The sequence below is a fragment of the Acanthisitta chloris genome, unplaced genomic scaffold, assembly GCF_000695815.1.
Source record: "Acanthisitta chloris isolate BGI_N310 unplaced genomic scaffold, ASM69581v1 scaffold7623, whole genome shotgun sequence".
Classification (NCBI taxonomy): domain Eukaryota; kingdom Metazoa; phylum Chordata; class Aves; order Passeriformes; family Acanthisittidae; genus Acanthisitta; species Acanthisitta chloris.
In genome coordinates, this window is record NW_008666487.1 from 31,382 (window position 1) to 44,799 (window position 13,418).

At 37.1% G+C, this 13,418-nt stretch overlaps 1 protein-coding gene across 1 annotated transcript in view; it reads left to right on the top strand.

Moving 5' to 3' along the window:
- LOC103799784 (WD repeat-containing protein 70) overlaps positions 1 to 12,833 on the top strand; it is a gene marked incomplete at both ends in the record, with an annotated part of 39,870 nt that extends 27,037 nt beyond the window's left edge. Inside the window, one exon of the mRNA XM_009072132.1 lies at positions 12,659 to 12,833. Within this exon, the coding sequence (XP_009070380.1) occupies positions 12,659 to 12,833 (175 nt within the window). The remainder of the gene's footprint in view (positions 1 to 12,658) is intronic.
- Positions 12,834 to 13,418: the final 585 nt, after the last annotated feature.

A 13,418-nucleotide genomic window follows, 5' to 3' on the forward strand; every position in this document is an offset into this window, starting at 1 on the left:
GTCATAGGTATGTGCAAGAGGAGATTTTGACATCTCCTGCACTTTTAAAAGCTAAGTTATCTTTCCATAAAGTTGAGGGGGCCACGACTGATGAAGTTGTGTAAGGAGCCAAACCCAGGTTGGGACCACCAGTCTGGACTGTTTGCATCTGTTACTGAAGGCTGTATACTTCAAGATTTGAGCATTAAAGTATAGGAAATTATAAACTTTGGTTTAGAAATGTCTTGTTTTTTAAGAGCTTCCTTAGCTGCAGTTTGCCCTAGTAGGAAGAAGCTAAACATACAAAGCATCCTTTCACTGACAGCTTCCAGATGAGTGGAAACTGATACATGTCCCAGTTTTCAAAAGAATAGGAAGGAAGACGCTGGTAATTGCAAGCCTGTCAGTCTCACTTCAGTGCCTGGTAAAACTATGGTGAAGATTATTCTTAGAGTCGCTTTGAGAGACAAGGTAGTCATCAGTCATAGCCAGCGCAGATTCACAATGGGGAAGTCCTGCTAAACCACCTGAATTTTCTTTTATGACAAGTTAGTCATCTGATTTGGGGATTTTTGGCAAATCTTTTGATATTGTCTCTCATGGTATCCCTCTGGACAAACTGTGCTGCACATGTCTAGACAAGTCCGTAGTATGTGGGGAGCACAATGGGCTGATGGGTTGGGTTTAGAGTGTTACGGTAAATGGCGTTACATCAGGCTGGTGGACAGTCAGCATTGGGTTCCCTGGGTCTTAGTTTTAGGGATGGTGGTTTTTAATGTTCTTATAAAAATCTATATGCAGGAATTGAAGGCACATGAAGTTTGCTGATTGCTGATTGATGTTAAACTAGGAGGAGCTGTGGAGGAGGCATTACAGGGATCTGGATAGACTAGAGAGCTGGGAAATCACCAACAATATGAAATTTAGCAAGAGCAAGTAACAGATTCTCCATCCAGGACAGGGAGGTCCTGATTACACATACAAATTGGCAGATGAGCAACTGGAGAGCAGCCCTGAGGAAAGCAGTCTGGGGCTTTGGGTTGATGGCAGGTTGAGTATGAGTCAGCAGTGTGCCCTGGCAGCCAGGACAGCCAACTGTGTCTTGGGGTGTATCAGGAGCAGCATCTTCAGCTGGCCAAGAGATGCAATTGTCCTGCTCTGCTCTGTGCTGGTTTGGGTCCACTTTGTGTCCTGTGTGCAGTTTTGGGTGCCACAGTATAAGAAGAACATGAAATTGTTCAAATGTATCAGGAAAAGGGAGATTGAAATGGAGAAAGGTCTTGAGGACAAGACTTATCAGGAGTGGCTGCAGTGACTTGGCTTGTTCAGCTTGGAGAAGGAGAAGCTTAGGGTGACCCTTATGGCAGTGTACACCTTCCTCATGTGAGGCACCAGAAGGGGAGGTGCTGATCTCTTTGGTGACCTGCTACAGGACGTGAGGAAATGGCATGAAGCTGCATCAGTAAAAGTTCAGGTTGGACCTTAGGGCATGGTTGGTCACTGTGAAAGTGATAGTCCATAGAGGAGGCTCACTAGGGAATTGGTCCCAGCATCAAGCCTGCCAGAGTTCAAGGAGCACCTGAATGAGGCTCTTAGTCATGTGGTTTAGTTTTCTGTAGGTTTGCAAGGAGCAGTGATCCCGATGGGTCCCTCTCAACTTGAGGTAGTCTGTGATTCTAGCTTGTGATTCTAAGAAAATAAAAATTACAAATTTTGCTGATTCCCCCAGTAACAGAGAAGGGTAGAGAGAGCTGGACGTTTACATTCACTTAAAAATACCTGAATTAATGAGTAAGCAACAATGAACTCTAAAAAATGAGTTGAGAATCTTCCTACTACTTGATTGACCTGTGTAGGAGTGCTTTCATCTGCAAGTTGACATTTGATTGTTGTGAGTATCCAAATGGGTGTGTCAATGAGTACTTGTTAACTACACAATCAAATTGAACTATGAAACAAGTCACTTCTCTGGTCTTTTTATTTTATTTAAAAGGTAAAACAGATTGTTAAAAGTATTTTCTTGGTTGTATATGTCCTGCTTTTACTACTTTTAAATCTACAACGTCTAGCAAAGCAATTATGTTTTCCCCCATGCAGAGAACATAATTGATAAGGGAGCATAAGTCCCTTGGTTTTAATCTTCAGAAATCATAAAATGTAGTACTATTTTGTCCACTAACCTTCTGCTTTAAACTTTTAACCTTACACAAAAATCAGAAAGGAATACATGAGTTTTTTCAGTGGCAGCAGCATTATGATGTGAGCAGACCATGGTGACAAGTATATGAAGAAATGGTGCTCTGTGTGGTTATCTGGACAAATAACACTGTATCATAACTCTCTGGGGTCCTGAGTCTAAGAACCATATTTCCTCCCTACAAGAGATGCCATCTTCATTTCTGAATTCTTGGGAGGACAAGGGAAGTGTCTTAGATTTTGGTGTGTATTCCAGAAAATATGAATGCATAAACTTGCATTTACTTTATGTGCAGTAGTTATTCCTGGTCTTTATAAGTAGATAATAAGTTTTTATGGAGATTATACTACAACATACAACATACTATCATGTACAAAGAGTGATACTTCATGCATAAATGCAAAGTAAAACTCACTTTCTTCTGTGGCCCAAAGCACATAGTTTTCTGTGCAGCTGAGTCAAACTTTGCATTGTCTAAAATAGATTCTGTAACTTCAAAAATCAAAATACATTTAAGACTTAGAATTTGCTCTCTTGTGTTATTTACCTCTGTTAGATTGCAGTTCATTACTAACAGACCTGCAGAAAAATGGCTGTGAGCAAGACCTAAGATAACAGCAAAACCAGTTAAAACTAATTGTGCATATAGGATCAGCTGAGGTGTTGCTTCAGAGAGCTTTTGAATGCTTGACTGCTTTAATTTCAAGTGATTTTTCACTGGTGTAATGGAGAGTTCTGCTGAGTGTTAGTTCCAATTTATGTTATTTTATGGAGTGAAGAAAAACTTGAGATCCAAGTGAGCCTAAACTATTTTATAGCCATGACTAATCAGCTTTCTGGAAAGCATCCTGTTTTCCTAGTGATTGACCCTTCCTGCTTTTGCAGTATCATGCAAGACTGCTCCTGAGTCATTTCAATTCATGCAGGTGACAGTAATTTGAAGTGTCAAGATGTTCTTTAGCAGAACTCTTCCCCTTTGATCTTAATCAGATGTACCCCCTAGGGAGTTTGATTGCATCCCACACTTATCTTTTCTAAGTGGGAGATGAGATCTCAGTTCATTGCCTACTTGCCCCATTTAGAAAATGACACAAAATTATATCTACTCTTACTGTCACAACTTTCAGAAGTGAATCACATGATATCTGTAATTCATCTAATACTCTGTATAGAAATAATAATATTGAAGTTAGATATTGTTGCAGTAGTAAATGAAGGACTTGTGTGTAAAGTGCTGCAAAGTCTCAGGAAAATAGCAGCCTTATAGCATAGCATTAACATAGAGTTTGAATTATTATTAATTCAAAAGCATTTTGACTTTACAGTCATTGAGCTTTACAGAGCTCAAGATAATTCATTAAAATCACAGAATCTTTTACTCTTTGGATGAAAAGGGGATGGTTCTCTAACCTACTCTATGCATGTTTTTCTGAAGACTTGCTTAGATACTTTGCTGGTTTGAACTGAAGAAATGATGTGCTTTGATGGAGACATGCATGATTGCCATCCTAATGCTTGATGCGAAGAAAAACATCCCTTCAGTCAGATTTGTATGTGAAGACATCATCAACAAGAAACAAAGCAAATTAGCTGTCAGGGCCAGTGAGAATATTTAAAACCAACAAGCCTTTATTCTCTTAGTCCAGTTTAGCTGCCCAAATGCTCATCCCTAATGCAATCATATATATTCAGTGTTTCAGGGAAATATGAAAGGAAAATACTTTAAGGAAATACTAAGGGAGAAAGGCTTAAAGGAACTCAGGCACTATGGTAATGTTTTTGCCTGTACATTGGCCTATGAAAGGGATTTTCTCAAATGGACTGAGTCTATTATAACTACCATGACTTGAGAAAATATTCTTCAAAGAAAAACCCATCGCAACAACACATACTGGAACAACTAAATGAATTATTTTTTTATTAACATATAAGCCCTGCAATCAGTGTTTTCAGTACTGGATATGCCTCTAATATTGGAGACCATTTTCTTAGTCTGGCCTTTTTCTGTATCACTCTTTTTGGAATCTAAACAGTGCTCTGGAGCATGTTTGTGTGTTGGTTTTGTGGTTCGCTTTTGTTTGGTTGGTTTGGTTTAGCTTTGTTCTGGGTGGTGGGTTTTGATTTATTTTTTTTTAATTCTTCAGTGATTTTCCTTCAAATTTATCTTCTACAGAATTTGAGTGTATTTAAGATAGTGCTCAGTGCCGTGCAGTCTTGTCTCCACAATATGTCCTGTCAATAGCATCATTACCCTATTATGCATTTTATTTTACCTTGGTTCTAGAAGCTGTTGGTTTGTGTTGGTGAGGCAGGAGGGTTGTTTGTCCCATCCCTGCCTCATCCCCCAGCGATAATTCTGTCTTTAGAATGTAATCAGTGTTTTTAGATTTTTTCTGGTTTTCTGTATTCTAAGCAGCACTGAATGTAACATGTATGTGGAATATTAATCCTTCTTCATTAAAGTATAGACTCTGACTGGCATAATAATTGCATACCTCAGCTACTACTTTCTGTCCAACAGCCTTTTCTGTTTTTCCACAATTGATCTGCATTTCACTTCCATATTCCTTCTTAGCTTTTTTTTTTCCTACTTGCATGGTCATTCCCATAATAGCTTTTTTCATATCTTCTGAGGTTGTAATGTTTCTCCCACCAAACCTTTTGTTTTACTTATATTAAGGCTATTTGTTTTGATGTGTGGAAAATTCTGCGGAGCATTAGTAACTACATTGGAACTTGCTAATAACTGTTAATGGAGTAGACATGCAGTCATGTTGGTCTTTTGTTTTTAATAAAAAATTTCTATAATTTACTTTCCTTTCTGTATGTGATTTGTATATTAATACGTTGCACTGTCTTCCAGGATAGCAAATGCATTCCAAGTGGATTGCTGATATCTTAGAATTTTTAGAACGGAAAAAAGTCTTGTAAAACTTTTAGGTTCCAGATGAAACTTACTGTTTCAATTAAAGCATTCAGAATCTTTGAAGTTGAAGACTGGAGATAGCAAGTTTTGCTCTGTGAGGTGTATGATTCAGTGGGAATTCACGAGGGAGGAAAATAAGTCTAGAGCAGAACCTTGGAATTTCTTCTATTTTCTTTTTATTTCATTCCGAAATGTTCCCATTTGTGTGACTGGATGCTCTTTCTTCTGCTTCAGCTTAACAGCTGTTGTTGATAGTTGATAAATGTCAACATTTAAAAAGTAGGAATGTTTTTTGTTCTGTGTTGTATTTTGTCAGTTGTTCTCTCTGCCAATGTGATGTGCAAAATATGTCTGCTATAGTCTTTGAGGATGATGGAATTTTGGAATTGGTCATTTTGATTAGCTGATCTGCAGATACTTCGGAGGAATTTTCAGGTTTTGAGAGAAGTAGAAGTGTACTTTTTAAAAAATCCATGCAAAACTCCATAGGATATTTTTTCCATCTCTTTGAAGAGGCATATAGAAAGGAATAACTGAAATAGATATGTGATCATATGTAAATACAATATAACTTTATGTAAAATAATTAGAAGACTCATATAATGTTATTTACTAGCTTGTTTCTAGGCAATTTGCTTCTATTCTTAAATTTTTTACCTCTTTGAGTATCTTTTTGTACTGTTAGCCTGACCAGTGGTTTAATCCGGGAAAGTACAAAAATTGCTCAGTCTGGAAAGCTTATGAGTTTGTGTTTCATTAAAAACAGGCTCTTTATGCCATAACTGAGAGGTTCTGTTGGCAAATATTCTACTGTGTCTTTACAGCTGTGTGTAAAAAAGGGTTATATAGATGTATTGGTGGGTAACTGTTTGTATCTGAATGCATCTGTTGGCCAGTTCCTCAGTCAGAAGTGATTGTATGTCATGACTCACTAGTATTTGCTGCTGCTGTTTTCCTCTCCGGACATGCTGCACTGCTGACATGAAAGCAGTCGGGCCAAATCTGGCATGACGTTCTAAGTTTTTATTCTGTTCCTTGATTTTATTCTCCTTAACCTGTCTCTTTCCATCTCTACTCTTCTCCTTTACCTCCATTAGTTCTGGTTTCTTAGGCCAACTAATGCTCATCCAGTTCTTCTGTCTCCTTTTCTAATTCAGTTTTCCTTAAATGTTGCATATATTGGCCAGCAGCAGTACTTTTGCTCAGTAATTCAGAACATTTACTCTCCATGCTCTCTCATTTTAATTCTGAGTTGCTTTCTTTTTAGTTCATTCAGGCTGCAGGATGGGAGTAGTTCCCATTCATTGTTTTTAGATTTTAATCTATTCCCCCAAAATATTAATTATAAATCAGCTGTATTTGAGCATACAAATGATGTACTTTATACATTTGTAGTTTGTACATACAAATTATGATATTTTCTCCTATTAAAAAATGCCACCAGTTTTATTTGAAAATATGGAAAAATAGGGTTTCATAGTTGCTTAACTCATTTGCTGTCTATCATATACAATTTTATTTTACTCTGTTAAATATTTTATCTGTGAAAGTTTCTGGGGTTTTTTTACATTTAGGATTTATTTAAGTAACAGAAAAGCTGAGGAATTGTTATAAATTGTTAAGTTCTGTCAAGATTTTTGGCAGTTCCTTCCTTAGTTATGATTTTACTTATGTTGGATGTGACCTTTCTTGTGTTCTGGTTCAAATTATTTAAACTTTCTTCAGATGCTGGAAGTAGGTAGCTTATTTAGAAGTTTTTCTGCCAAACAACTATGGAAAGTTTCTCTGCATTTCTCCATCTGTTTGTGTGTACAGATCTCTTTCAGTATCTGTCAGGTTATTCAGCCCTCATTGGGTCCTCTGTGCTCAACAGAAGAAGACTGTAACTTACTTCTGCTGAAAGAGGGCAAAAATAGTACAATTATGAAAGTTTTCTTGTAGACATGGTGTTGTACCACCATATGCATAAAGTGCATCTTAACAGAACTGTTCAGTTATTTCTTAACTATCCTCTTCACATATTCTCCTTTAGGTAATTTTTCACCATATTAGCCAGCATCTGAATTTCATTCCCATGTAGGTAAGGTTGTTTTGTGTCATAAAAAAGATTAAAAAAGTCTTGCTCTAAGATCAGTTGCTTGTTTAATAAAGAGGCTTAGTTTAACACTTTGAAAAATGTGTTTTCTATCACTGATGTTTTGGAGTCTTGTACTGGGATGGTGATACTATTGCCACAGTATTTGTATGATGATTTAAAAGTGTGTAATAGCTTTGCAAGGTGACCTTTTTGGGCGACCTTATATTACAGAGGTAGACAGTATAATATATTACGAATATAAGCATTGTAATGTGGTTAATAGATGCACAACATTAAGCCTGATCTGTACTTCTAGCAATAATGTACTTTATTGCTTCTTTTGTATTTGAAGTGGCAAGAATAATTATTAAGAATAGACTTAATGTATGTATACTATATTAAATGCCAATAACATTCAATATTGTGCAATAGAGCTTTGCAGCCCAGTAGAAAAAGAGGAGATGGGACAGATGGAGAAGCTTAGTGAAATTTGACAGGTCAGGCTTTTGAAGTTTGAATTGGTTCACTTCTTGAATTTCAACAGATTGTATTAGGGCAGTGGCTTCCTGATTCAGGACTTAGAGAAATTTTCTGTGCTTGCAAGCTGGGAAGTCTAGCTTCATGCCTACATAATTTGTGTAATGCAGCAGCACTGCCAATAATTAATTTTATTAGAAATTTTAACTTAGTAATAACATCATAAGAACATGAGAAGAAAGTGGAAAAAAAGAGAAAACCATTTGGGGGGGGGAAGAAAACACCCACCCTCTCCTCAAGCCTCACTAATTAAATTAATTGTTTATTATGAGTCATTTAACTTCTCAGTGGTTACGAAAATATCCATGTTACCTTTCCAAAAGAACATTCCCCTTCTTTTCTAAGTTGCTTTGAGTTGCATTTGGCAAATATAAGAACTTTACAAAATCAGTTTGGCAAAATCTGTTTTGCAGATGTGGAATCCACCATTTAAAAAGTTAAATTTAAACATGTGTATGTGGAGCCTTTGTCGTGGACGTTTTCATTGAAAAGGAATTTATGAAATAGAAATTAAAAATGTTTATGTGACTGTGCTTATCATTCAATATATTAAAACTTGATGTAATGAACAAACTGATATATGGTGGAGGGATTGTATATAAAAATCCCTATATATTGTTTTTAATAAAGAACAAACTTTCATTAAACAGTTTGTTTTCAGGTGGGAAAAAAGCCTCATCCAGGAAATGTTTTTCTTTTGTTTTCATTGGAGTTAAAAAATATCTTGGTTTTGCCTATCAATAGATAAATGTTAGTAGTAAACTTCTGCTAAAATGATGCAACATAAAGTATAAAACAGTGTTATGGTTTCATCCCACACTACTTTAGGCCTGAGGAATTACTCTTAGTAAGATGGAGATTTTGACCAAACTGTGCATCCTGGAAATAATCTGATTGGTGCAGGGGTAAACTTTTCTACTTGTTTCAACACATACAACATCTAACCTAGATGCAGAGAGGTTAGGAAGTGAAAATGGAACTTTTGTAATGCAATCTTGGTTGTTTTTTTGTTATGTTTGAGGAGGAGAAAGAAGCATTCTGGAAAAAAAACAGAGGCATAGTTCCAAACTGTGCTTTGAGTTGCCTGTTATACTATATGGTGACTGAGTGTCAGTAGCAAGAAAGGGAGAGAGTATACAGAAGCAGTCTTAGAGTGCTTTTGCCATATTGCCAGTTTAAAGACAATATTTCCTGAAGGTAAATTATTTGTGTTTCTATGCTTCTTTTCCTCTTTATTGCCTATCCTTCTGGCTAGAATGAGAGGGTTACATATTAATCATAGTGTCATAGAATGGTTTGGATTGGAAGAGAATTTAAAGATCATCTAATTCCAATCTCTCCCCACCACCCACTAAGGGCAGGGATGCTGCCCACTAGATCAGGTTGCTCAGAGCGTTGTCCAACCTGGCCTTGAACATTTCCATGGTTGGGGCATCCACAGCTCCTTTGCACAAGCTGTGCCAATGCCTTACCGCCCTCAGAGTAAAGAATTTATTCATAACTTCTAACCTGAATCTCTCCTCTTTTAGTTCAAAACTGTTCCCACTTGGTTCTGTCACTATCTGCTCATGTGAAAAGTTGCTCTCTGTCTTTTTTATAAGGCTCCTTTCAGTACTGGAAGGTGCTATAAGGTCACTCTGGAGCCTTGTCTTCTCCCATCTCAACAACCTGAATACTCTCCGCCTGTCCTCATAAGAGAGGTGCTTCAGCCCCTGATCATCTTTGTTGCCACCTCTGCACTCACTCTGACAGGTCCATGTCCTTCTTATGTCAGGGACCCCAGAGCTGGATGCAGCACTACAGGTTGGGTCTTATGAGAGCGGTGTAGCCATCCCCTCCCTCAACCTGATGGCCACATCATTCTTCTCATATATTGCAGGATACTGTTGGCTTTCTGGGTTGCAAATGCACATTGCTGGGTCATGCCCAGCTTCTCATTCACGGAAACCCCCAAGTCCTTCTCCACAGGGCTGTTCTTCTCCCAGTCCATATTCATGTCTGGGATTGCCCGGACCCAGATGCAAGACCTTGCACTTAGACCTGTTGAACTTCATGAGGTTCATGTAGGCCCACTTCTCAGGTTTGTCCATGACCCTCTGGACAGCAGAAGTGTTAAGTGTTGTGAGGGAAAGGGCCCAGAAAAAGATTTCATGTAAGTTGCAAATGTAAACAGTAGACAAGGGAAAGCATCAAAGTGCCGGCTGAAAGAAGATATTGACGGGGCACGGAGGGGAAAAGGAGAATGTCAGAACAAATTAGCCCGTGTCATACTCAGACTATGTGATGAAGGTATCTCCCTGAGGTCCTTCGGTGGTATCTGTTTCTAGTCCATCACTGGTCTGAAAGAAAATACAAAACATACATAGTTTATAGATGACTCCTGATGTTTTGATTGGTGGTGATTCAGTCGGAAAGCATGCTAAGCTGAAACTTTGTCCATGGTATGAGATGTGTTTGCAATATGATGTCCATTTTTAAATAAAAATAGGAAATATTTCCATAAAGAATAATCACACTTGAAACATCTGATGTGAAAGAAGACATTAAAGAGCTTGGTCTTAGCTCAAGAGTTACTGGCTCTCTGGGAACAACTGACTAATTTGTAAGTAATATGTAGATGTTTTCTTATAAAATACTTATTTCAGTAGAAAACTTTTCTCAATAGATCGAGTAGCAGCAAGGCAACAATACACACACGTGCAGCGTAGGGACATTAAGAAGACATTGAGGGAGTACTAAACATGTGCTATAGGTTCTGTGTGCATTTTGACAGGGCATGTAACTCATATGTGCGGGAATGTGGCCAACTGTCTGCAGCAGAAGAAGCAGCTCCTGAAACTTGGATTTTTCATCTGACCTGCTGATAGTACAGTTGATTTAGGGCTCATATTTGTTTTAATGTGTCTTTTAAGGGATAAGAGTATACTAGTTTTTCTTTCTTCACGGTGGAACAGTAAAATGATAAGATTTGAATATGCTCTACAGTATTGCAAAACAGTTGAGGTTTCAACAGGACATTGAGCCCTGAAAAGAGGAACCTGAAGGCTTTAAAAAAAAAAGTCTTTCTGTGCCAGCGGAAATGAGGACTTAGGATGGTAAACAGTCAAGAGATGGTTTTGGAATGGCATGTGAGATGCTTGTAAGGCATCTGAGACAAAAGACAAGGGTAGGCAGACCTTAAAGTTCCGTGTGCATAACCACGTTACTAAGTGCACCATCTGAGAAAGGATATGCCAAGGCAGTCCTTGGAAATTTGCACTGTAAGAGAAGACATAGTTTTTCAGTAGGAGATGGTCATCACAAAAGGAAGAAGATAAGCTGAAGGTATGGGATTTTCAAATGAGATTTTGAAAGGATTTGAATATTGTGAGGGAAAGGGAATGGAAAAAGACCCAAGTTTTGAGCAGATTTTACAGTGGCAGAAAGTGACAGTGTGCCTGTTGAGAGGTAGAAAACTGAGATAGATGTTGACAACACATGGAGAGGAAAAAGCAAATTTTAAAAACACATACTGGTTGAGGATGGAGACAACCTCTGAAGATCCTCTAACCAACCTAATTGTAATAGTAATCTAATATTTAATTTAAAATAAAAATTTTAAAAAACCAAACAAAACCTCAAACCCAAACCAATCATCAGAACACTTGAATGTCTTATTCTAGAGCTCCAAATAGAGCAATGAAGTGATGCCTTACACATATGGGTTTTGAAGACTTTTAAAAATTAAACTAACCTTGACTTTCTTACGGGCAACTGGTGATTCATTCGCGTTCTAAGTTACACTTCTTGATTTCTCATTACTGTTATTAAATATGCAATTAAATATAACTTCTGTAAGCTATCCAGCTCATTTTCCTGTCTGTTTTATTCTAGAATTATATATATGTCCGCTCTGTGGCCTGTCTGGTCTTATAGCTCTGATGGAAGTTTCTGATGTTATTGCCGTGGTGTCTTGTCTCATTCTGGAGAGATGACTGCCTTTGTTAAAGTTCTATTTGCTTTGCTAGAGACCAGTGAATTATGTGCTGTTGGATCATAGGCAATGTTTGTATAGTCTAAACAAATGAGGTTGTCTTGAGAACTTTGAGATTTTTTTTCTTTCTAAATAAATGATCTTCCTTCTTTTGCCAAATCCTGAAACTCTTTTCTGCATTAGATGCCAGAAGAGTTTTGAATTTTTATCTGGAAAGACCTCAACATATTAAATGGACAGAAAACATTTGTATCTAAGACAGTTTAAAGGGTCCACCTGTATCTCAGTGTTTTAGTTCTCTCTCGTTTGGATGTTTTTGTGTATCTAAGGAACAGTGAAGATTCAGGCAGATACTCTTTTTCCATTAAAATGAGAACGGATGTATTTATTTTGCTAACAGTGTGAGAAAAACTCAGCTTGAAAAAACAATATTACACATATGAATCTTCGTAAAGTATTTGAAGAACACTTTTCTAATAGAACTGTAAGAAGTTCAGGATTAATTGAAGAGAACTACAATAATATTGCAATTAATGTTTAAAATACCTTCTAAAAATCAAGTGTGAAGAATAACTAGACAGTTAAAAGCAGGATTTTCATTTGTTGTCATGTCAGAATAATTAAGAAAATCTGTTTAGTTAATGAACTAGTGTAATTCATGTATAAGAGATGGTATTCGTGCCTCTTTCCTGAAGTATCTGCTCTTTGTGAAGGACTGAATACTTTCATCTTCTTGATTTCCAGTGACAGTGAAGACTCTTTAATTTTTTTATTATTTTTTTTAGCCTTCACATGTTAGTGAATATACTGTTGTCATCATGTTTTAAGTGCTGTTTTGCCATTAGATCATAATTTGAGCAATATTATATGCCAAGTATGCTGGAAAAGGGGTTTGATTATATCACAGAACGAATTATTTCATATGTATCAACTTCATCTAAAACAACTTTATTTAAACTCTTTTTCCAGAACTGTGAGGACATGGGATGTTAACAATGAAAAAAAGCACAAAAGCGTATTTAAGCCACGATCAGTTCAAGGTAAACGGGTGATTCCTACAACTTGCACATACAGCAGAGATGGTAAACTTATCGCAGCTGGCTGTCAAGATGGCTCTATCCAGATCTGGGACAGGAATATGAGTGTAAGTCAAGTATTTGATAGCAATATATGCTTCTAATGTATGAAGTGCTGGATGTTGAAACTGATAAAATCAATTTTGGTGCATTTATTTTATATCCTCTCCTCTCTTCTCCCCTCTGCCTTGAAAACTAAATAACTTGAAGTCATAACATAATATTTCTTCTGCCTTTCTACAGTCATTCAGTACTCTGCCATTCAGTTCAAAACACTGAGAAAACTCGTGGCAGTCTGGGTAAAAGAAAGCAAAGGTTGTCCACATACCTATATTTAGAATATTGTTCATTTAGGATGCAATGCTTGTGAGAAGAGCTGTAATTTCTTGTTGGTTGTTATATACTTACCCCACTTCAGTGGGGTAAGTACCAATGGCATGCTCAGGAGGAGAAAATGAGAATAGAGTCAATTTTTTTATAAGACAAAGTAAGATCACAGAGGAAATGGGGTGGGAAGGCCAGGATCCTTTGAATCAAACTGACATCAGAAATCTTTGAAAGCTGTACAATTCCAGTAGGATGACTTCGGGAAAATCATACTGAACTAGTACAGGTTATGTTAGTCTGTTCCACTTCTTTAAAACATTTTATTT